The sequence below is a fragment of the Somniosus microcephalus genome, chromosome 4 (assembly GCF_052327205.1).
Source record: "Somniosus microcephalus isolate GS21.2 chromosome 4, FLI_Smic_1.0, whole genome shotgun sequence".
NCBI classification, from domain to species: Eukaryota; Metazoa; Chordata; class Chondrichthyes; order Squaliformes; family Somniosidae; genus Somniosus; species Somniosus microcephalus.
Genome location: NC_140990.1, coordinates 227,813,617 through 227,839,012, shown reverse-complemented (window position 1 = coordinate 227,839,012; position 25,396 = coordinate 227,813,617). Strand labels below are relative to the sequence as shown.

The 25,396-nt window shown below is 46.0% G+C and overlaps 1 protein-coding gene across 1 annotated transcript in view; it reads left to right on the top strand.

Moving 5' to 3' along the window:
• The window catches only part of LOC147120252 (uncharacterized), a 168,065-nt gene extending 163,857 nt beyond the window's left edge, over positions 1 to 4,208 (top strand). Inside the window, exon 51 of the mRNA XM_085985897.1 lies at positions 2,981 to 4,208. Within this exon, the coding sequence (XP_085842023.1) occupies positions 2,981 to 3,127 (147 nt within the window). The 3' untranslated portion in view covers positions 3,128 to 4,208. The remainder of the gene's footprint in view (positions 1 to 2,980) is intronic.
• Positions 4,209 to 25,396: the final 21,188 nt, after the last annotated feature.

Below are 25,396 nucleotides of genomic sequence, written 5' to 3'. Positions count from 1 at the left end.
CCTCCAACAACTACAACCATCTTCCTTTGTGCTAGGTATGACTCCAGCCAATGGAGAGTTTGCCCCCTGATTCCCATTGACTTCAATTTTACTAGGGCTCCTTGATCCCACACTCGGTCAAATGCTACCTTGATGTCAAGTGCAGTCACTCTCACATCACCTCTCCTCACTTCCTTCCAGAATATCTGTTCACTTCAAACAAGGCCCCTGCCATCCATGACCTGATTGTGAATGATTGCATTGACATCATGGTTTTGACTGAAACTTGGATTGTGGGTGGTTACACCTTGTCCCTTACCAAAGCCTCTCCACTTGGCTATACTGCCTATTACTTGGCCTGCCCAAACCAGAGTATCAATGTGGCCTTTATCACCAAATCACACCTTGGTCACTCCCCCTATTCCTCTGGTACCTTCTCCTTCTTCGAGCACCTTACCTTTCTCCATCCCTGTTACCTCTGCATTGAAATTGTCATTGTCTACCACCTTACAAAACCCCATCCCAAGTTTTTCAATGAGATATCCTTTCTCCTTTTCTCCCTCAGCCTCTATACTGAGCGACTCCTTATCCTCGCTGATTTCAACATCCATCTCGGCTCCCCTTACTAAATCTCTGAATTCAGTCCCCCCCCCCTATCCTCCCATAACCTCTCCCTCCATATAAAATCCCCTTCGCCATATGAATGGCCACCCCCTTGGCCTTGCCATCTCCCATGATCTGGTTACATGTTCTCTATCACAGACAAGGCTATCTTCAACCACTTCCTTGTATCCCACACTATCCACATCCCCGTACCCCTTTTCAACCTCACTTCCTTCTGCATCTGCTCTAGAAAAAAACTCTCCCACCTCCCCTCATGCCCTCTCCGAGCTCATCTTGCCCATGAGATCCACCTCCTGCTCTCTTTACACCATTCCCACTAAATGGCTGACCACCCAACTTCCCTTCCTGGCACCCATGCAAGCTGAGATTGTAAATGGTTGCTTCGCCTCAGGTATTATCCCCTCCCTTTCAAAATTGCTGTCATAGCCTTCAACCCCATCTCCAACCTCCCTTTCCTCTACAAAGTCCTTGAACATGTCGCCTCCCAAATCCATTCTCATCTTTTCTGCAACTCCATGTTTGAAACTTTCCAATCAGGTTTCCACCCCTGTCACAGCACTGAAATGGCCCTAATCAAAGTCACAAATGACGTCCTATGTGACTGTAACTGTGACTGTGGTGCACTATCACTCCTCATCCTTCTAGAATTGTCTATAGCCTTTGACATTTGGTGACCACACCATCCTCCTCCAATACCTCTCTTTTGTTGCCCAGCTCTGTGGGACTGCCTTTGCTTGGTTCTGCTCTTACCTATGGGATCGTAGCCAGAATTGTTGGCATATGAAACTTGGTTAATTCAGCTTCAGAAAGGTGTTCATGTTTAGTTCATTCGATATGAAAAAAAAATGTGATTTGTATCATTGGAGAGAGAGAGATATAGATTTCACTTAGCAACAGCCGGTGTTTGCAACCAACCAGCCTTGAATATTTTCATAAGGTGGTTAGACTCTCACTTGTTGGAGATAGTCATTGCCTGGCACTTCTGTGGCGTGATTGTTACCTGCCACTTATCAGCCCAAGCTTGAAAGTCGTCCAGGTCTTGTTGCATGCGGGCATGGACTGCTTCATTATCTGAGGAGTTGTGAATGGTGCTGAACACTGTGCAGTCATCAGTGAACATCCCCATTTCTGACCTTATGTTGGAGGGAAGATCAGTGATGAAGCAGCTGAAGATGTTTGGGCCGAGGACACTGCCCTGAGGAACTCCTGCAGTGATGTCCTGAGGCTGTGATGATTAACCTTCAATCACCACAGCCATCTTCCTTTATGCTAGGTATGACTCCAGCCAGTGGAGCGTTTTCCCCTGATTCCCATTGACTTCAGTTTTACTAGGGCTGCTTGATGCCAGACCCTGTCAAATGCTGCCTTGATGTCAAGGGCAGTCACTTTCAACTCACCTCTGGAATTCAGCTCCTTTGTCCATGTTTGGACCAAGGCTGTAATGAGGTCGGGAGCTGAGTTGCCTTGGCGGAACCCAAACTGGGCATCAGTGAGCAGGTTATTGGTGAGTAAGTGCCACAAGATAGCACTGTCGATGACACCTCCCATCACTTTGCTGATCATTGAGAGTAGACTGATGGAGCGGTAGTTGGCCAGGTTGGATTTGTCCTGCTTTTTGTGGACAGAACATAGCTGGGCAGTTTCCCACATTGTTGGATAGATGCTGCACGTAAGGCGGTAATTGGCCGGGTTATTTTGTCCTGCTATTTGTGGACAAGACATACCTGGGCAGTTTTCCACATTGTCGGATAGATGCCAGTGTTGTAGCTGTACTGGAACAGCTTGGCTAGAGGCGCGGCTAGTTCTGGAGCACAAGTCTTCAGCACGATAGCCGGGATGTTGTTGGGGCCCGTAACCTTTGCTGTATCCAGTGCACTCAGCCAGTTCTTGATATCACGTGGAGTGAATCGAATTGGCTGAAGACTGGCTTCTGTGATGGTATGGACCTCGGGAGTAGGCCGATATGGATCATCCACTCGGCACTTCTGGCTGAAGATGGTTGCAAACGCTTCAGCCTTGTCTTTTGCACTCACATGCTGGGCTCCACCATCATTGGGGATGGGGATATTGATGGAGCCTCCTCCTCCTGTTAGTTGTTTAATGGTCCACCACCATTCATGGTTGTGGTGGTGGTGCTTCAAGCCCTCCATGCAGAACTGGTCCAGATATTTAATAAGAAAACAAGAGCTTCCTGAAATATTTATTATGTAGAGAACAAATCACCTTTGCACCCTGACTATTGTATTATTTACTATTTAATATTTTAATATTGTAAATGTTTAGTTATCACTGTTGTAACTTACTATGCTCTAGGTAACAATAATAATATAACAATTTCACAGTTACTGAACTAACCTTTAATCCTGTTTTCTCACAGAAACACACCGGAGAGTGGGGCAAGACTATCTTTGAATACAAAACAAGAAAGACGATTCGTCTGCCTATAGTGGACATTGCACCTATTGATATTGGCGCCAAAGACCAGGAATTTGGTGTTGACATTGGCCCTGTCTGTTTCTCTTAAAATCAAACATCATTTGAATGCAGTTATATTTAGGACTAGAAAATGAACACCAAATTGACTCATCTCTATCCTGCACATCCCATATCCTTATATTGTAGACCTCCCATCCATCTTGGACCAACTTCCAAAGATTATTTATAATTTCTCTAGAAATTATAGAAAACATTATTATAACAAAAGTATTTTGAAACATAGCCTTCCAAGTGATGGCTCTGGGAACATTTTAACATGGCACTTTAAACTTCATTATCAAACTTGATGGCTCTCCTTACATAATATGTAGAACCTGGACATTTTTTCCTGCTTCACTGTGTGCAGTACTTGGGATGAGTTTAATGCTCACCTGGAAATATTGCACTCCTTATGTAAAATGTCTATGAACTCAATCAAACTCTACTCGGTACATACTGAGAATCAAAATAAATTTCATGATACTTCATGTAGATGTAAACAGAAAAAGAGCGGTCTTCAATATCCTGAAATATACTGTAATTTCAGCTAGTTATGTACCTGGTACTTAGTTTATTGAGCCCTTTCTTTAAAAAGAAATGGTGCTGTTTGAAAGGAGAATATTCACCCCATAACTTTAGTTTGTGAAGCCTCCTTTTTTGATATGTGAACATGGAAATGTCATGGAAAAAAACACTTGTCTCAGAAGTATTCTATTTTGTTGCTTACATGATGGCATTATGTGCCACATTAGTTACGGCTGTTATATTTACCCTCCCTTTGCAAAATAGCATTTAAAGATGGTCATTAAGTATTAAAGGGAGTACCCATAATAACAATGTGTTCCTAGCATGTTACCATAATGGCATTTCATCAGTCTCCAGCCGTCCATCCCTTATTTAAATCTGTTCATTTGTTGGTCGCTGTTGTAATATTCTTGTCAATTTGCCAGGTTGAGGTGCTTTTTAAGGAGATTTCCAAAATTGGGCATATGGATAAATAAAATGGAATGTTTGATTATCTTACTTAGACTAACACCACTTTACAGTATGAGGGGTAATTCTTCCTCGATAATGAAGTCTGTCTTCTGTGTTCATCTGTTTTATCAAAAATAAAGTTTACTGAAATGCAACATTGATTCCACATTTGAAATCCAATATCATGATTATCTAATACTCATACTGTGCCCATCTTTCTTTAAATGAACAAATTTTGAATTAAATAGTCTTTGAAATTGCATTGTGCAAATATTGGTGCACCACTTCTTAATATGTTCATATTAAATTCCTTTCTTTGCTATTTGAATGAGGGTGTTACTCCATGTAGCATAGCTGAAAAAGGAATTTCATATCATTCGATAAGCTAATATTTGACAATGTAATTTCAATGCCATTCTTCTTCTCAGCTCAGTATAGATATTATTTTCCCAAGTGTAAATGTCTCTGTAACATCTATTAATGTGTAACATTAGTATAATGTTCAGCCTGTCACTTTTAGTTGATCCTAGAACTTCAGTGTTGGATCCTACATAAACTTCCATCCCCCATCCCAGAACATGTGCAATTAATTTGACTTCACTACAAGTCATTTGGAAGTAAAAAAAAAATAAAACTTAACTTAAACCTATGTAATTTATTTCCTTGTTTAGATCCACATGTAAAACTAAAATAAATTATCAACTTCCTTCTGAGCACAGATCAGGAGTATTTATGTTAAATGTCATACAGATGTTGTGGAGAGGAGAGTGGAAAGTTTCTCCTGAGGATATTCGTCTGGTTCATTCTTCTGGATTGAGCTGAAGATGATCATTACAGGAAGGGAGGAAAAGAAAAGGAAGCTAATAAAGTGAAATCAGATGTTGATGATGAGGTAGAAGCAGGGATAGGAATAGTGGAAGGCATTCTGAGATCAGGAGGTTCGAGATATTCAGGCATTGCACAGGCCATATTTAGTAAGTTGGATGTAAACCAGGCACTGACAATGTGCTAAATCTATGGTCTATTTATTTCCAGTAGTTAAATGATCTGATATTTGTGACTTATTCAGGTAACTACCTTCTTGGACAATCATTGGGAATGGGTGCAGTTAGAGTTCTAACTGATGAAGGTTCTCTTACTTGATGTTTAACAGTTTGCAGGCTGGATTTCCTGCCAGGTCCATTGCTGATGTGGTTCGTGGCAAGACGTTTGGCCGCTGCACCAACCCTGACCAATTTTACTAAATCAGGGCTGATTATAGATACAGGGTGGAGCACTGACAGTATTTTCCACCACACAGAGGGAGCCCGCCACTGCCAGGAATCAAAACTCAGTCACACCAGGAAAAGCAGGAGGCTGCCTTAAAGGGGGCAGAAACTCCCTGAAGATTATTTGAAAAATTTAAAGGAAAGTCTCTTGCTGAGCCATGGGAACAGGTATGGAAGAAGAGAGGGAGAGGTGTTGAGTACTAGCCCCTCTCCATCCAACAGGGGCAATAGAAGTTTACCACCACTGCCCATTATGCACTGCTACCCCTTGTCTGCTGGTAGCTGGGGTCAGTCGTGCTTCAGTCAGCAGGCTAGAAAATCAATGGTTTCCCTGTCCTCACCTTGTGTCAGTGAAGGGTTGGATGGCTGATACCTTTACCTTGCTGGTGGAGTGCAGAGGAAGGAAAATTTCCAGGAATGGTCTGAGGGGCAGGAATCCAGCAATAGACCTCACTGCCCCATTTGTCCCTCTTCTTCCACAGCTGTACTGCCCAATAATGAAAGAAAGTTCAGGCTTAGGGCAGGGCTAAGAAGTGATGATGGAGAAGAAGCTTCTACAGGCAAAAATAAATGTTAATTGTTCAGCATATGACCATTAAAAGTGAATTCTAAGCAGGGTGACTCCAGAACATGTTATTTTGTTATGGCTCACACCAATCTTGCGAATAGAACATGCTAAGGGTGAAATTTTGGGTCACGCCCCCCTTTGGGGCGCTAACTTCGCCGGGGTGCTACTTTTAGTGCCCCAAAAAATTAGTGCCCACACAGCCAAAATTCATCAGTAGCGCCCCAAGAGGGAAGTGGGGCGCTACTGGAAGCGCTCCGCCTCCCTCTTGGGGCGCTGCAAGGGAATATTGCGGCGCTACGTGCAACTTCTACAATAAAGTATTAATCCAAGCTGGTTTTGATAACACAAATAGGCTTTAAATAATCTTTGGTCACACTTCAGACTAAAGTAGAAGCAAAAACAAACAGCCCAAAACAATATATCTGCCAAATTACGAAGGGTAAAGTTGCACATAGGCAAACTAAGGAATGGCAATGCCCCTTGGAGAGCTGATGCAATGGGTTAGACAATGGCTAGAACCGTAGGTGCTTTCAACACAAAGGAGCTCATTCAGCCCATCGGGTCTGTACCAGCTCTTTCCACTCTCTGAAGCAAAGCATTGCATGCTCGAACAATTTTCTGCATAGAAAAATTCTACTAACACAGTTCTTCACTCTCTTACTGACCATTTTAAATTGATGACCCCTTGTCACTGACCTTAATCATTTTTAAAGACCTCTATTAAATCCCCTCTCGGCCTTCTCTACTTCAGTGGAAATAGTCCCAATATCTCAACTTTCGCCTCCTAACCATAGTGACTCATCCCTGGTGTCATCTGGGTGAATCTAAGCAATGCGTTTTAATTTCTATGCTGGGGCACCCAAAACTGCACACAGTACTCCAACTGTGGCCTAACCATTTCCTTGTAAAAACTTATCATAACTTCTTTGCTCTTGTACTCTTTGCCTGGGAACTCCCTCACCTTTTGTTCTTCTGGTAGATTGAAGGAGAAATTCTCAGACTTCTTTTACCTCTCTTTGGCTCTTAAGTTTTATTATAAATAACATTACTTTTTGTTGACTCTCTCAACACTCCCCAGTTCCAATAGTCATAGAGTCATAGAGTTATCAAGCACAGAAAGAGGCACTTCGGCCCATCGTGTCTGCGCCGTCCATCAAGCCCTGTCCAATCTAATCCCATTTTCCAGCATTTGGTCCATAGCCTTGTATGCAATGGCATTTCAAGTGCTCATCCAAATGCTTCTTGAATGTTGTGAGGGTTCCTGCCTCTACCACCCTTTCAGGCAGTGAGTTCCAGAATCCAACCGCCCTCTGGGTGAAAAAGTTCCTCCTCAAATCCCCTCTAAACCTCCTGCCCCTTACCTTGAATCTATGCCCCCTTGTTATTGACCCCCCCTACTAAGGGGAAAAGTTCCTCTTTATCTACCCTATCTATGCCCCTCATCATTTTGTACACCTCAATCAGGTCCCCCCTCAGCCTTCTTTGCTCCAAGGAAAACAACCCCAGCCTGTTTAGTCTTTCTTCATAGCTGAGGCGCTCCATCCCAGGTAACATCCTGGTGAATCTTCTCTGCACCCTCTCCAAAGCAATCACATCCTTCCTATAGTGAGGCGACCAGAACTGCACACAGTACTCCAGCTGTGGCCTTACCAGCGTTTTGTACAGTTCCATCATAACCTCCCTGCTCTTATATTCTATGCCTCGGCTAATGAAGGCAAGTATCCCATATGCCTTTTTAACCACCTTATCTACCAGTTCTGCTGCCTTCAGGGATCTATGTACATGTACACCAAGGTCCCTCTGACCCTCTGTACTTCCTAGGGTCCTACCACTCATTGTGTATTCCCTTGCCTTATTTGTCCGTCCAAAATGCATCACCTCGCACTTTTCAGGGTTAAATTCCATTTGCCACTTTTCCGCCCATCTGACCAACCCGTTTATATCGTCCTGTAGCCTGAGGCTTTCCTCCTCGCAATTTACCACCCCACCAATTTTCGTGCCATCTGCGAACTTACTGATCATACCTTTTACATTCTCATCCAAATCATTTATGTAGATCACAAACAGCAAGGGACCCAGCACCGATCCCTGAGGTACCCCACTGGACACAGGCTTCCAGTCACAAAAGCAACCTTCGACCATCAACCTCTGCCTCCTGCCACTCAGCCAGTTTAGGATCCAACGTGCCAAGGCACCCTGGATCCCATGGGCTCTTACCTTCTTGACCAGTCTCCTATGCGTGACTTTGTCAAAAGCCTTACTGAAGTCCATGTATACCACATCCACAGCATTTCCCTCATCCACACACCTAGTCACCCCCTCGAAAAATTCAATCAGATTGGTCAGACATGATTTACCCTTGACAAAGCCATGCTGACTATCCCTGATTAATCCTTGCCTCTCCAAGTGGAGACTAATTTTGTCCCTCAGAATTTTTTCCAATAATTTCCCTACCACAGATGTTAGGCTCACTGGCCTGTAATTCCCTGGTTTATCCCTGCTACCCTTCTTCAATAATGGTACTACGTTAGCTGTTCTCCAGTCCTCTGGTACATCCCCTGTGGCCAGAGAGGTTCTGAAAATTTGTGTCAGAGCCCCTGCAATCTCGTCCTTTGCCTCACACAGCAGCCTGGGATACATCTCGTCCGGGCCTGGGGATTTATCCACTTTTTGGCCTGCTAAAACCGCTAGTACCGCCTCCCTCTCGATGCTAATATGTTCAAGTATATCACAGTCCCCTTGCCCGATTTCTATGTCTACATCGTCTTTCTCCATAGTGAACACAGATGCAAAAAATTCATTTAAAACCCCGCCTACATCATCTGGCTCTACACTCAGATTGCCACTTTGGTCCCTAATGGGCCCTACCCTTTCCCTGGTTATCCTCTTGCCCTTAATATACTTATAAAACATCTTAGGATTTTCCTTTATTTTGCTCGCAAGTGTTATTTCATGGCCCCTCCTCGCTCTCCTAATTTCTTTTTTAAGTATGCCCCTGCACTTTTTATACTCTTCTAGGGCTTCCTCCATCTTTAGTCTTTTGTAACTGCCAAAAGCCCCCCTTTTTTTCCTAATGCATTTTTGTATATCCCTTGTCATCCAAGGTTCCCTTTGCTTTTTGGTCCCACCTTTGACCTTTACGGGAACATGTTGGCGTTGTACTCTCTCTATTTCCCTTCTGAAAGTCTCCCACTGCTTTGATGTGGATTTTCCTATAAGTAGCTGCTCCCAGTCCACTTTGGCCAGATCCTGCCTTATCATATTAAAATCGGCCTTCCCCCAATTTAGAACCCATATTTCCGGGCCGTCTTTGTCTTTTTCCATGACCACCTTAAATCTCACCGAATTATGGTCACTGTCGCCAAAATGCTCTCCTACTGACACTTCCACCACTTGCCCGGCTACATTCCCTAGAATTAGGTCCAGTACCGCCCCCTCTCTTGTAGGACTTTCTACATGTTGGCTCAAAAAGCTCTCCTGGATGCACTTTAAGAATTCTGCACCCTCTAAGCCTTTCACACTCTGACTATCCCAATTAATATTGGGGAAGTTGAAATCCCCCACTATTATTACCCTATTATTTTCGCACTTCTCTGAGATTTGCCTACATATCTGTTCCTCTATCTCCCCCTGACTGTTTGGGGGCCTATAGTACACTCCCAGCAAAGTGCTTGCCCCCTTTTTGTTTTTAAGTTCTACCCATATGGCCTCATTAGAGGAACCCGCTAATATATCATCCCTCCTTACAGCAGTAATTGACTCCTTAATTAATATTGCAACACCCCCTCCCCTTTTACACCCCCCTCTGTCTCGCCTGAAGATTCTATACCCCGGAATATTGAGCTGCCAGTCCTGACCCTCCCTCAACCATGTCTCCGTGATAGCAACAATATCGTACTCCCATGTGTTCAACAACAACTTCAGTTCATCCACCTTATTTGCAAGACTCCTTGCATTAAAATAAATGCCTTCCAGCCTTGCCATATTCCCTTTTGCCTTCACATATTTGCTCTGCCTTCCCAGCTGACTTGTTTTTTCCTCCGTATTTGGCTGTAAATCACCCCCTACTATATCTCCACTCTGTAACTGGTGCTGTATACACATAGATGCAGATAATTGCTCTGTCTGTTATTAGATAGAGTCATTATCTAAACTAGCTGGAATCATTTCATCGCAGCAATTCACTCTTCTACCGTACCATTGATGTTACTTCCAGGAAGGGTCATCCACTTTTGAACTGTTAGTGTTCATGTGCATTACTTCAAAGACTGCAGCAGAAAAATCTTGGGAGTTCTGTCCTACAAATATTCCTTTTATTTCATTTGTAACCTGGGCTATGATTTTTTGTTTTTCTTGGTTATCACATTGAAAATTTCTTCTACTGCATAAGTAAAATGTATGGAGCGATTCTCTATGAATATAATTTCTAATCTACGCTGGAGAAAGCACACATAATTCAAGATTGATGAATGCTTTCTATTAAACTCCTTTTGTTCCTTATATGGATGTAGCAGAATGCGCTGGATTTTTAAAATGAAAGGAACTGTTTCCCCTTCAGCTGCACACATGCAACAGAAACTCACTTATTAAATGTTACCACATCCCATAAATTAACCTGTCAAGGACAGGAGAGCCAAACTAATCAGTTAAAAGTAGTCTCTTCACTCATAGCCACGACAGCACCTCAACTTTAATGGTTCAATACATAACTCACATCCTCAGAAGATACACCTCTATTTATATTTCCTACCTTTTGCAGAGATAACTTTCTTACTTTGTGATTCATACCCATAGTTTAAATGGAAATGCTGTTAAGACAAATAGGATATGATCTTTATGAAAAAGGCAAAGATGGCATTTTAATGCACTTATGTTAATCAGTGAGGTTCACTAACAAATACTGGGCCGTATTTTGCAGCCCCTCCGGGTGCGTACGTGGTGCGTACGCGCCCGTAGGGGCCGCGCAAGTTCCGGGTTTAGGCATGCGAAGCGTATGCGCTGAAACCCAGCACTTGCGATCTGTCAGGAATCCTCTTGACAGATCCTCCACATCCCCGGGAGGTGGGCTTCTGCGGGTGGAGAGTTGCGCTATTTGCACAACTTCTGCCCACTAAATGCCTGTCAAATTTTTACGCCTGGTAAAAGCAGGCGTAAGGCCTGCTTTTACCAGCATAAGAGTTTCAAACAATAGAAAAATAAAATGTTATCACTCATTTATAAATTTAAAATACTCTTCAATAAAGTAAGTTTATTTTTAGCCCCATAAAAATATATAATCTTTTTTCAAAATATTAATTTTTTTTTAGAATATTTAATTAAATGGCATTTTAATTAATTTTAAATATGTAATTAAAAAAAAAATTTCATGTGTTGGTGTATTTTTTAAGTAATTCTTGTTCATACTTATGACAGTTCCGCACATATGGAACCCCCATAAGTATGAATGGGGATTCCCTTCTTTTATTGGTTGGGCCGGCCCAGGTGATCCCAGGGGCGCCTATGAACCGCCTGCACCCCTGGGATACGTGGGGCTCTGCCTGCGCGAACCCGGAGAGGCCTAGGATCACAAGCCTCCGTACCTCCCGGGTCACCAGGTACTTTCGTAGAATATTTATAGGTCAGAGACGTCCGCCCACGGGAAGCCTCTGATCGCAAATGTTGGCCCACTGTATCCAGCGGGGCCACAATGGGCAGCTTCTACAGGAAACTCTCGTTTAAACGGCACCTAAATATCTGGAATTCTCTATTAACCGGCAAAATTCAAACTCCGAAAACACCTCAATAACCGGAAATGTTGCCGAGTCCGAGTCCGGGTCTCCCGCGGTGGCCGAGTTAGTCAGTGGGGGTAGTTCTCCAAACTGCCACTACTCGGCTTCTTGGCACTGTCAGAAGTCCGAACACCTCAATAACAGGAGTCTGGCTCATTGTTTGTTAAAAATAGCCTCGGTAGATAACCCTCTCCATCATCCGGAATTTTTAATCAACCGGCAACAAGCCGGTCCCGTCGGTGCTGGATACCAGAGAGTTTCCTGTATTTATTCCATTTACCTCTTAATTAATTTGGAGTGAAAGTCCACACAAGTTATAATTGAAAGGATTTGATTTATTCATTCCCATGTCCTCCTATTATAAAACTTGAGAGCAAGCTAAAGTTTATTCAACTGGACTGATATATTTCTGACTAACTGTGCACTCATTGGATAGTCTCATAATACTTGTTCTTGGTTACCAATTCTTAATTTTTACTCTTCTAGTTTCTGTTGTTTTAAAGTCTTTGGGGTCGATTTTAACTCAGCCGTGAGGCGGGCTTTGAGGCGTGTGGGGTGTTAAAATCGTAAAAACTGGGGGTCGGAACCCCCCCACCGCCTGGTTCCCAACCCCGAGCCATTTTAACCCAGGCGTGTCTAGGGTTGCAAAATTCTGGGAATTTTTAAAAGAGGAAACTTTCCATGGGAATTTTTGGGAATTTATGGGAATTTGGGGAATTTATGGGAATTTTGAGTTTTTTGCACACTGATAGTTTTTGTCTCTGACCCTTATATTATCTTTGTCGTCAAAATAGACATACTGTTCCATACAAATAAAAACAGGCTTTCAAAACTTTATTTAGGTTATAATTTTGAACTTTATTGAACCCCCACAAAAAAGACCCATCTAAAATAAAATAAAAAGAGCGTCAGCTTATTTAGCCTGTAATTTGTCCTTATTTTGTCCCTTTGAGTCTTCTACTCATGAGTCTTCTATTCCTCATTGCTCCTCCTGATTCTCTGACTCTGGCTCTGACATGTCCATTTCCTCCTCTGTGTCAGTGTCTAGCTGTGTGGTGGACACTTCTGTATCTGGCTCAATAAGTTGTAGGTTCGCCCGGATAGCCACCAGTTTCTCCACTCTCTTGTTAGTCAGCCTGTTGCGCAACTTTGTATGCGTATTCCCAAAAAGTGACCAGTTTCGTTCAGAGGCCGCTGATGAAGGTGGGATTTGGAGTATTACCGATGCAATAAGTGACAGGGCCTCAGATGCACAAAAGTCCCTTCCACCAGGTATGTGCACTGATATGCTTGCATGATTCCCATATCCCATCCCCATTCCAAAGACCTTGCTTGGTAGAGAACTTTGCCAGACTTCCCAGAACTTTGCCCACATCCAGATTGAGATGGTGTGAGAGGGTAGAAATCACACTGTAAGCGCTGTTGATCTGTTCTCCAGAAAGTATTGGTATCCCAACATGCTTTGGGTCCAGCATGTATGCTGCAGCATGAATCGGCTTGACACAAAATTCTTGACGCGTCTGTATGAATTGAACAATTGCCTTCTCCTCTGCTTTGAGCAGCAGGGATGTGAGTAGGGCAATGCTGATTTGTTCTTTTAAATCAGTAAAAAGCCTGAGAACATCTGACAAGACAGCGTCATCTCCTTCAATCTGAGCAATTGCAGATGCTACTGGTGAGAGTAGTTTAAGGCTGCTAACCACTCTCTCCCAAAACACATCATCCAGCAGTATTTTCTTGATGGTGGTTTCCATATCCCCAGACTGGGATATTGCCATTTCTTGCTGCGACTCCTTACCCTCCAGAAGGCTGTTGTACATTATGACAACACCACCCCATCTAGTGTTGTTGGGCAGCTTCAGTGTGGTGTTCTTGTTCTTTGTCATTTGCTTGGAGTTGTAGGTTGCTGCAACTATCTGTTTTCCCCTGACATACTTAACAACTTGCTTGGCTCTCTTGTACAGTGCTTCCATGGTTCTCAAACCCATGATGTCCTTGAGGAGCAGGTTAAGCCCATGAGCTGCGCACCCAATAGACGTAATATGAGGGTAGGCCTCCTCCACTTGAGCCCAAGCAGCCTTCATATTCGCAGCATTGTCAGTAACTACTGCAAAGACCTTTTGTGATCCAAGATCGTTGGATAAATGCTGCTGCATCTTTGTGGCATTCTTTACATATGGCTTTCTACAGTGTTTGCACATGTACACAGTCTTTCCATCTTTAATGCCTGGGGTAAAATGCTTCCACACATCCGACGGTAAACGTGGCATTGTTCTATGCAGAGAAATAAAGGGCATTCATCTCTGTGTCGAACTGCGGTCGATCAGCACGATTGCAACAGGGTGAGTACATTTTTGCTGATGCTCCATGTGATGGAAGCATGACCTGTACACACACGACGCTACATCACCAATAGTGTATTATTTTGTATATTTTAAATTGAAGGACAACAGAGTTCAACAAGTAACTGGTTTATTTGGTATAAAGTCTGATTTACTTACTGCATCATCACAACATCAGCAGAAAACAAAATGACTTCCCTCAGGACCCCTAACTTGGATCTTAAAAAAACTATAGCAGTCTTACAGGTGCCTGCAGGCCAATCACAATTCGATATGCAAATATTACAAATAGAGGGAGCTAATCGCTCATCCACTCATCCAACCAATCAGGACACATTTGTTCACAGTCACACACAAAACTTGTAATTATTAAAACAAGCCAAGTAAGAAGATCACAGAATCACAGAAACCCCACAGTGCAGATAGAGGCCATTTCAGCCCATCGAGCCTGCACCGACACATATCCCACCCGATCCCCGTAACCCCTACACCAACACATATCCCACCCTATCCCTGTAACCCCACGCATTTAATCCCCCTAACACTAAGGGTCAATTTATCATAGCCAATCAACCTAACCCGCACATCTTTGGTCAGTGGGAGGAAACCGGAGCACCCGGAGAAAACCCACGCAAACACGGGGAGAATGTGCAAACTCCACACAGACAGTCGCCCGAGGCCAGATTCGAACCCGGGTCCCTGGCGCTGTGAGGCAACAGTGCTAACCACTATGCCACCGTGCTGCCCTTTAAAAATTCACGCTTATTCACGCAAACATATATTGCTTAAGAAATTCCTTAATAATTAAGATTCCATCTCTGTTAGTAATTTTAAGAGAGGACCTGTGGAAAAAAAAGAAAGACATTCCAAAAAAAACAATATTATGCTAGCATGTGCTTTTTGGGGCAAAATTCCCAAAATTCCCAAGCTAAACTTCCCGTGGAAAATTTCCAGAAATTTACCAGAAACTTTCCACCCCTTTGCAACCCTAGGCGTGTCTAATGGTCCCGAATCAGTCCCACCTCCAACAGGCGGGACTGGTCTTTAAGGCCCTTAATCAGCAATAATTGGCCTTTATAATCCCATTTTAACAGGCCCTTGCATTTTAACCCTTTTCCCACGTAAAACATGCCTGGTGGGGATCACGCCTGTGAAACCTGGCGTGAGCACTATTGGCTTGCTGACTGTCAGCTGCAGGTGAACCATTAAAGAGGAGATTTGATCAGTCATCATTTGCAGGTGGCAGGACTTTGTTGTTTCAGGCCTGGGGCAACTTTTACCAGGCTTTACCACACCTGTGGAAGGTTGGAGCCTCACACACATCTCCAGTGTGACCTCCTGGGAAACCCCTCTCGCCACCTTCACTCAGCGCTTCCTCAACGGAGGCATATACCAGAAGCATGGGAGCCATTTATTTCCTTCCCTTCTGGGCATTAGATGAGCTCAAACACTAGCCACGGCAACAGCAGAACCAGGAACAACAGCAGCAGCAACAGGAGCGCCAGGCTACTGCTCACCCACCTAAAGCTGCACAGGCCAGAAGGGGCCAGCGCTTGGAAGTGGCTTGAGGGCACCTTGCTGCACATCAGGGGGCCATGGGGACCTGTATCTGCACTGGCAGTCCTACTCAGAAGGACTTCCATGAAGGTCTGGTTTCTCTGTTCAATAGATGCCCATCGCTCCTCAAGAGATGTCATTCTATTATGAACACTCACCATGTTTTCCATACCCTGGTGACTTATCTCCTCCATGGAGGTTGCCATCCTTTCCATGGTGATGCGTTCATGCACCAATGACTCCACATAGGCTCTGCTCATGTTCGCTATGGACTCCTCCATTTGCTCCACACTCACATCAACCCTGGAGACAAAACCTGCCAGAGACTCCTGCATCTGTTCCTGGAGTTCCAGCCCCGCTGATCTTATGGATGGACCCAGAGGCAGAGGGTCGACATGCAGCTGAGCCGAGCTGGCAGAGTCCTGCACCCTCCGACTAGCACTCTCCACTGCTGTCCCTGTCTCCACAATCCGCTGATGCTCACTTGTGAGCTGTGATACACCAGGTGACAGCACTACTCTATGTCCCGAAGGTCCCACCGAGGTGTGAGTGTCTGCGCTGGTGCTGGGTGCGCTGAATTTTGCTGACACTGCGCCCTCAGAGGTTGCAGATTCCTCTGAGGAGTCTGGAAACTCAGGCTCTTCCTCCTGGACAGTGGGGATGGGGGCTCTCGATGGTCCTGTGGGGGAGTAAAGGAAAGAGTTAGAGATGTGAAGTCACGGTTACATGCGCATTGCATATTGCAGATGATCATAGGTCCATCTGTTATAGCTTCAGAATCATTATCAGCGACTCATGCAATGTCAATGAGAGAGATGGAAAACTATTCTGTCACCAGCTTGGTGTGATGCACCCGTCTGTCCGTCCCCCACTTGCGCCTCATCCTCCAGTCCTACGATCTCCAGGACTGCCTCCTCCCAGGGGGTGAGGTGGGCTACTGATAGTGGCCCTCCTCCTGTCCTCACTCGTTCTCTTTTATTGTGAGCTCTCTTTTCCTGCAATGAGGGAGACACGTGGAGTTTGAGTGAGAATGAAGGAGTGAGTGTAGAGAATCCATAGCATAGATGCTTAGAAGGAGACAAAGATGGAGTGAGGTGGCAAGACCAAGGGCCCTCCCTGTGTGTTGTCAGTTATTTTCATAGCATCAGAGTGATAGGGAGTGTGAGGGCTGCATAGTCGAATAGTTAGGTGAATGTGAGCATAGAGAGAGAGGGAATGGGTAAGAGTGCATGGATGTTTGTGTCAAGTGGGATGTGGAGGAAGAGTTTGCTAAAGCTGAGTGCTGGTGAGGAGAGGCAATGGAGATCAGATTGAGAGTGATGGGAACTTCATACTCACTTTTCCAGTGTGCTGAAGGTCATGGAATCTCTTCCTGCACTGTATCCAGGATCTGTGGGTAACCAACAAGGAGTTGACCTCTTCTGCCACTTGCAGCCACACAGCCTTTGTCTACTGGGGAGGCATCTTCCTCCCTGATGAAGGGAACAGCACCTCCTTGTGAGCTCTTGCTCCCTCCACTAAAGCCTGCAGGGCAACGTCGTCAAAACGGGGTGCAGACCTCGATCTTTCTCTTGCCATTCTGCTTCCAGCTCAGTGTATCAGCAAATGCCAAAAGGTTGGCAGCCTGCAGAAGAAGCAAGACTTGTTGCAGACCCTAAATGCAGCAGCAATAATGACATCATATTATGCGGCTTTCTGACTGGAAATACTCATTTGCCAAGGTTCCCACACGTTGGAAACCAATTGGCCAATTGAGTTAAAATTGCATCAATCTCACACACACACTTAGATTCGTGTGGGAAACACTAAATTCGGGGAACCCGACAATTCCCCGCACCTGAGTTAAAATCGACCCCTTTGCATCTTTTCACTGTTCACTGTAAGCTTTCTTCTTAATTTTACTTCTTTGCTTCACAAAATGCATGTTTAGAACACACAGTTGCAGCACATGTGGAGCATGTTTTACCTCCTTCCTCTCTTTTCCGGCAATCCCCTTATGTTGTTTCTATTATTCTCACTGATTCTGAAGATCACCCGTCCGTGTCTGTAACTTTCTTTCTGCCACAAATTCTGTTGCTTCTGATGAAGTTTCTTATTAAATCCATAAAACATGTGCAGTAGTGTCTTATTATTCCCTTGGAAACAATTACTCTCTGTGCGTACAGCACATACGCACGCAAGACTAGAAATTTATGACCTTCTCGAAAATAAAAGTAAGTAGGTCAATCCTCCCTCAGGTTCTCTTCTGGCAGAACGTATTCTGTAAAGGTGACTGACCCAGCAGCACCACTCTAACGTATTCCTATCAGCTGTTGTTGTCATTCATTACACTTCTCTCCCACTGCAGCAACATTTCAATGGTAACTTTCTCTCATGACCCTTGCTGGTGATCAGAAAGTGGACTCAGCCCAGCAAGGTAATACAGAAAAAAATCAGCACAAAGAGCCAGGAGTGAAGTCTGAAAGGGGGTTACCATTTAAATATCACAGCGCTGGAGGAGTGGAGCCATGGCTGATTGGACTGCACTGGTTGAGCTGAGAAGAGGCCCTGATTTTAACTGGGAAGTCAGTGCGAAGCGGCACAAATCCACATGGCCCAAAGGCCACCAACCGAGCAGGTAAGCCCAGCGATCGGGCGGTGAGGTTACGGCAGGGCAGCCCTCATAGTTCCTTGTGAGGCCCGAGGACCAATTCTGCTCATCCTAGCCCCACAGGAAGTTAAAAATATATTCTACTCTTCTTGGCTTTCCTGGCAGGAAACTGACTGACTGCCGTTTCCTGCTCGGGCATTTGTCAAAATTACAGTCAGGTCCCTATGACATCATCGGGATCCAACATGCATATGCTAAAAAGGACCCCACTGCCTTTGACCAGGTGTCCTTGCTGCCTGCTCAGGGGAACAGGTTAAAATACAAACCTGTCAGCTGCCAGAGGCTCCAGAGTGGGTAACTTGGGCCATTTTAACTGCCCACCCACCCTGTTTCCGCCAGGTAGGTAAAGTTAAAATTTCCCACAGAGTGAAAGCATGTCTGTGAACATCAGCTGACACTGAAGGGGAGAATTTTGATGGATAGAAGCTTTATTATGTTGACCTTCATCTCCTACAAGGGTCATGGATTTATTTTTGCTGGTGGGGTGGGGTGGAGTGAGATGGCTTCTTATATGTGATTAAAAATGATAAATTCACAATCTTGCAACTTTTTCAGTTATTCACTTACTATTAGTTTCCCTGTTTGTGCTAGATATCCGCTTGTACCAGCATTGACTTTAGTGCTAAAATTAGTTTCCACCTTCATTCCTGCAGCATTTTTTACGTGAAATTTTACTGGAGGTTGCCCAGGTTCTCTGTTAGGTGCTCAAAAATATTTTGATAATTAGTGAAAAATCTAGTTTTAAGTCTCTGGCTAGATGGCCAAAGTAACTAGCGCAAAACCTTTAATAACTCCATTGCTGTACCAATAATAATAATAATAAATAAAAGTGTACACAAAAAACTAGGATGAAAATGCATGATGTCTTTACCCTCTGAAAGACTTGTATCAGAATTAAATCAATCTTGTTAGCTCATTTATTTCTGTTTGACACAATGGAGATCAGGATCCATTATCAATATATTCTTTTAGAAATCTAATTAGATTGAATTAATCCAGCAATATCCTGCCACTTTAAAGCACAGAATTTGCCTTTCAAATTCAAAAATCCAGTCTGATAATCATAGTGGGGATTTGCTGATTACATTAAATATGCACCTTTAAATTATCAAATCAGATTACTCAATTTACATAAATCTGTTGCTAGGTCAGGTAGTTGATAAGACCGATAACAGTCCCACTCAATGGGGGAAATTTTAGCACAAAAAAAAGGCAGGCGGTTGGGTTCTGGTCAGGTGTTAAAATTTTAAACATCTGAACCCTGACCCCAACCCGCCTCCAACCCGTCCACTTATGGGTTTTGCGGAGGCGGGACAACGGATGGGCAGCCAACCCACTCCCAGAAGGTGGGTTGGTGATTTAAATATTTTATTAAGGCTAGCAGCCTCTGATTTATCCTGCGGCCAGGTTTCCCAGGCCTCGGGAAACCCGACAGCTGAAGTGAGGCAAAGACAGCTTCAGGGAGAAGGTGAGTGTAAGTACTGCTTGTGGGCCAGGAGGAGCAGGAGTGCTTCCCCTTCGGCCCCCAAACTCCCCCCACCACCCCGCCATCTGACCACCCCCCATTCAAAGGCCTCGGGGTCAGGGATCGGACCCGCCTGGGGTCAGGGATTGAAACCCCCCCGCCCCCCTGTGCTCGGGATTGAACACACCCCCCCCAGGGTTGGAGATCGGACCCCCCTGTGGGATCAGGGATCGGACCCCCGGTGGGATTGGACACGCCCAGGATCGGACAACTCCTGGGATCAGACACCACCCCCCCAACCCCAGGGTCGGGGATCGGACCACACACGGGATTGGGGATCGGATCCCCTATGGGATCGGACAACCCCCAGGATCGGACATCCCTGCGGGATCGGGGATTGGATCCCCCCCAGGGTCATGGATCGGTCCTGTGGCCTGCTCCAGAATACTCCCTGCCCGACTAGAAGCCAAGCCTGTCAATCAAGCTGACTTCCGGGTGGGGAATCTGTCAAGGCCAAAAGACGACGCTGGTCAAAGTCAAAAAAATTTCATTCTGCATTTAATTTTCATATGGGGTGGGTACTTTCGTATTTTTAGTTTTTGTTGACACTTGGCCAAGGTTTTCCACTTCTGTACAAACCAGCCCACGATCTTCTACCCAGTCACTATAATGTTTTTCAAGGTGAGGATGTCAAGCATTGGCAATGAACATGTTTCTATTTTGGACACCCTAGTGCAATTATTGACTACTCACAAGTCAGAGGTTATATGCTCCGATGCAAAATAAATCTTTACTTTGCACAATTATATTCTTTAACCACCAACCTCAGAAGAACATATTTGTTCAGACCAGTGTGAGTTTTTTTTTCATTTCCTACACCAACCACTGTTAAGCCCTGTCTGAGACTTCAATTTAATACTTTGTTTGTGTTATGAACTTGAACCTCATGGAAAAATATTTTTAAATTGAGAAACCAAGGAAATGGGCCAAGATTTATAATGCAGGATACCACCAAGGTTGAATAAGCTCAATGAAAAGATGTTAAGTCAAGAACTAAGGCTTATATGATGAAACTGAGCTTTTTGTTGAGGAGATGTGGAATTACATCGAATTTACAGCAGAGAAACAGGCCATTCAGCCCAACAGATCTATGCCGGTGATTATGCTTCACACGAGCCTCCACCCACCCTACTTCATCTAAATGGAATTTATGTTTGTGCTCAGAAGAGGAGATAGTAAGACTAAGAATGCTGATAGATGAAGAAACCCTAAAGGTGGTACCATCAAAGGTAATGGGCTCGCTGATAATTAGAATGGAAAGAGACATGAAGAAACTAAGGGGGCGATTTTCCCATTGGAGGCGGGTTTCGGTTTGGGTGGGTTCCAAACCCACCTCCACTGTCAGGTGGGAAAAATTTGCGATTTTCCCCTAATTGGCCAGTTGATTTCAGAGGTGTGAGTTCCCCTGGGCCAATTAGTCTTTTGGGACTGAAACTCGCCTCTGCTGATGTCACTTATCCAGCTACATTTAAGGGCTGCTTGCTGCCTTGGCTCATTCCACTGGTTTTTGGTCGATGCTGCACCACCTCCAAACTTTCATCACAGAGAAGAATGGCCAGCTCCAAGGCAAGGACCTCCCCGAGGTTCTCGGATGAGTCACTGGGTATCCTGGTTGAGGGGGCGAGAGCTAGTAGGGTGGTGCTCTTCCCCTCATCTGGGAGGAAGAGGCCTCCCAAAGAAACCAAGGCTGTCTGGGTCCAGCTGGCAAGGGATATAACCTCCAGATCTGTGTGCAGCAGAACATGGCTGCAATGCCGTAAAAGGTTCAATGACCTTGTAAGATCAGGCAAAGTGAGTGTACCTTCAGCTTGACCCTCCTTCTGCTCCCCTTCTCCTCTCAACACCAGCACTCTGCATTGTCAACCTCCTCCTACACATCCCACTTTACCCTTACTACCCTTGCACTCTTAACCATCCCTCTCACTCTATGAACCCAATCACTTCACTATTCGACTATGCTGCCCTCACACTCCCTTTCAATGTTATGCAATGACAATGACTAACAATGCACAGGGAGGTCCCTTGGACATGGAACCTCACTCCATCTTTGTCTCCTTCTAAGCATCTATGCTCTGGACTCTCTACACTCCCTCCATCATTCTCACTCCAACTCCACTTGTCTCCCTCACTGCAGGAAAAGAGAGCCCACAATAGAAGGGAAAGGGCAAAGACAGGAGGAGGGTCACCTTCCCTAGCCCATCTCACCCAGGGTGAAGAGGCGGCCCTGGACATCGCTGGTGCAGAGGTGGAGGTGGGGGACAGACAGACGGGTGAGGCAGAGCAAGCTGGTGACCGAATAGTTTTGCCTCTTTCTCATTTACACTGCTTGAGTGACTGAAATGGCTGCTGGTGTACATTATTAGAATGCCACTTGAGCATCTGCACTATTGCATGTGCATGCCACACTTCCGTCAAATGTCTAACCCATGCCTTTACTCCCCCATAGGACCATCCACAGAGCCACCCCCCCCCCGCCCACACACTGCCGATGAGGAAGAGACTGAGCCACAAGACTCCTCAGGAGAACCTGCAACCTCTGAGGGTGCAGCATCGGCAGATGTAAGCGCAACCAGCACCAGCGCAGATACGCACACCTTGGTGAGACGTTCAGGACATAGAGTAGTGTCATCACCGTGTGTATCACAGCTCACAGTTGAGCATCAGCAGGTGGTGGAGGCAGGGACAGCAGTGGAGAGTCCTCGTCGGAGGTTGCAGGACACTCCTAGCTCTGCTCCACTGCATGTGGACCCTGTACCTCTGGGTCCATCCAGAAGGAGAGTGGTGCTGGAACTCCAGGAGCAGGTACAGGAGTCTCTGGCAGATTTTGTCTCCATGGTCACTGCGAGTGTGGAGAGGATGGAAGAGTCCAACTCTAAGATGAGCAGTGCCTTTGTGAAGGCAATGGCGCATGAACGCACCACCACGGAAAGAATGGCAACCTCCGTGGAAAGGATGGCTACCTCAATGGAAAGGGTGTCTACCTCTCTGGAAAGGGTGCCTATGGTAGAGGAGAGGATGGCTACGGCCATGGAGGACCTAAGTCGCCAGAGTCTGGAAAACATGGTGAATGTTCAGAATAGACTGAAATCTCTGGAGGAGCGATGGGCAGCTATTGAGCAGAGAAACCAGAGCTTCATGGAAGTCCTTTTGAGTAGGACTGCCAGTGCAGATACAAGTCCCCATGGCCCCGCTGATATGCAGCAAGGTGCTCTCAAGCCACTTGCAAGCGCTGAGGTGGACTTGACCCATGAGAGGGAAGTTGGCGGCAGAGAACAAGGAAGTGGGGGCTCCTCTCCAAGCGCTCACACTTCCATGCTACTGCGTAGCCCTCGGTCAGAGCCCCACCAGAGTCCGCACCCAACTGAGATGGGCGTCTCAGCCCCTGCACTGCCGCAGGAGGAGCAGATGTTTGGCAAACCCTCACAGGCTCGTAAACCCAGAGGATACCCGCCAAAGGTGTCGAAGCAGGAGCAGCTTCAAAGTGAGCAAGGGGCCTCCACTTCTGCTGAAGCCACAGGGGGAGCACCACGTAGGAGCACACATAAGAGAACAATAAAGCACAATTAGTCACAGGGGTAGGCACTTGGGTAATTGTTTCTGTTTATTGATGAAAAGCCATCCCTGTGTGAATGTATTAAAATGACATGATGGCAAACTGTTGGCGTGATGGCATCTGTTATTTCAGCTTACGCAGCTCCACATTGCGGGCTCCGCGACACTTGCGTGGTCAGGTTCGTTGTCAGAGTGAAAGGAGGCCAGAGAGTCATGTCCATTGTCTATCAGATATTAAGAAGGAGCAAAGCACATATGCCACAATGGGCAGCCTTTGCAAATCTGGCCAGGATGAGTGTACCCTTTGCATCACGGACAGCCATGTGCTCGCGTGCTGCCGCTGCTGCTGGTAGATGCGCCGCCGCTCGCTCCTCCTCCTCCCTCTCCCCCCTCTCCTCCTCCTCCTCCTCCTCTCCTCCTCCTCCTCCTCCTTCTCCTCATCTGAGGAGCCACTTGCTCATCAGGAAGCTGCAAGCCACGATGCTGTTCCATGTTGTGCAGTGCACAGCAGACCACTACCATTCTGGAGACCCTGGCTGCTGAATACTGCAGAGCTCCACCTGATCTGTCAAGGCATAGGAATCGCATCTTCAGCAAGCAAATGGTTTGTTTGATGATGGACCTGGTCGAAATGTGACTGGCATTGTAGTACTCCTCAGCCTCGTTAGCTGGCCTCCTGATCAGCCTCATTAGCCATTTCTTCAGGGGGTAGCCCTTGTCACCAAGGAGCCATCCATTAAGTTGGTTTGGTGGATTAAAGAGCGGAGGAACACTAAAGTGCCGCAGGATGAACGAGTCATGGCAACTACCACAGAACTTGGCGCAAACATGCAAAATCTCTTTCTTGTGGTTACACACCAGCTGTATGTTGAGGGAGTGGAAGCCCTTGCGGTTGTCAAAGATAGCTGGGTTGTGATGCGGTGCCCTAAGGGCCACATGTGTGCAGTCTATCACGCCCTGCACCATTGGCAAGCCTGCCATTTTTGCAAAGCCAACCGAACGCGCGGTGACACTTGCTTGATCCCTTGAGAAGTGGATGTAATTGTGCGCCTTTGCGAAAAGGGCATCGGTAACCCGCGTGATGCAACTGTGGGCGGCCAACTGGGAGATGTCGCTGATGTCTGATGATGATCCCTGGAAGGAGCCTGAGGCAAAAAAGTTGAGTGCGGTGGTGACTTTGACAGCCACTGGTAAGGTGTGTCCACCCACTCCTCTGGGCTCCAGGTGTTGGTGCAGCAGTGCGCAGGTGTCTCCGACAACCTCTCGAGAAGCTCTCAGCCTCCTTTGGCACTGCTGCTCACTCATGTTGAGGTAGCTCATCCTCTGCCTGTAAACCCTGAGAGGGGTGTATCTCCTGCGGCGACGTGCTTCCATGCGCTGGCGCCTTCTGCCCTGTGCAGCATCAGGTGGGTGAGCAGGAGGTTGGGGCTCCTGCTGCTGTTGCTGCTGAGCTGCCTGGTTCTGCTGCTGCTGTGGCTCCTCCTCATCCGAATCTGAGGTCCATGATGAAAGGAAACAAATGGTTCCCATGCTGCTCGCAAATACTTCCGTTGGGGAAACGCTCAGTCCAAGCGGGGAGGGGGTTTTCCAAGGAGGTCCCACAGTTGAGAGATAGAAGCTGCAGCACCTCCGACTTCGGTAGGCCTGCTAAAAGTGCTGAAAGACCTGTGGAACAAAAGTTCTGCCACCTGCAGCTGATCCCTGATGAAAGCTCCATTTTAATGGTGGAGCTGCAGCTGTGAGGAGGCCACCCACTTGTCAACCCGCCAGGTTTAGCTGGCATGGTTAAGGAGGGCCATGCAACATGCGCAAAAGGTGGCAAAAATAACAAAGGCCTGTCAAAATAGGATTATAGAGACGCTTAACAACTATTTAAGGGTCTTCACTACCTCTCCCGACTGATGGAGTTGGGACCGAATCGCATCCATCAAAGCCGCCACCGGCAAAATTGCACGGAGGTGGATTGGAGGCGGGTTCTGAACCCGCGCTCACTTTTTGCGATTTTCCCCACTGTCCCGCCTCCAAACCTGCCTCCTCGGGGCTGGGAAATTCGCGGCCTTTGGGCTGGATTTTCTCAATGGAGATGAGTTGGAGGCGGGACTGCAACTTGTCG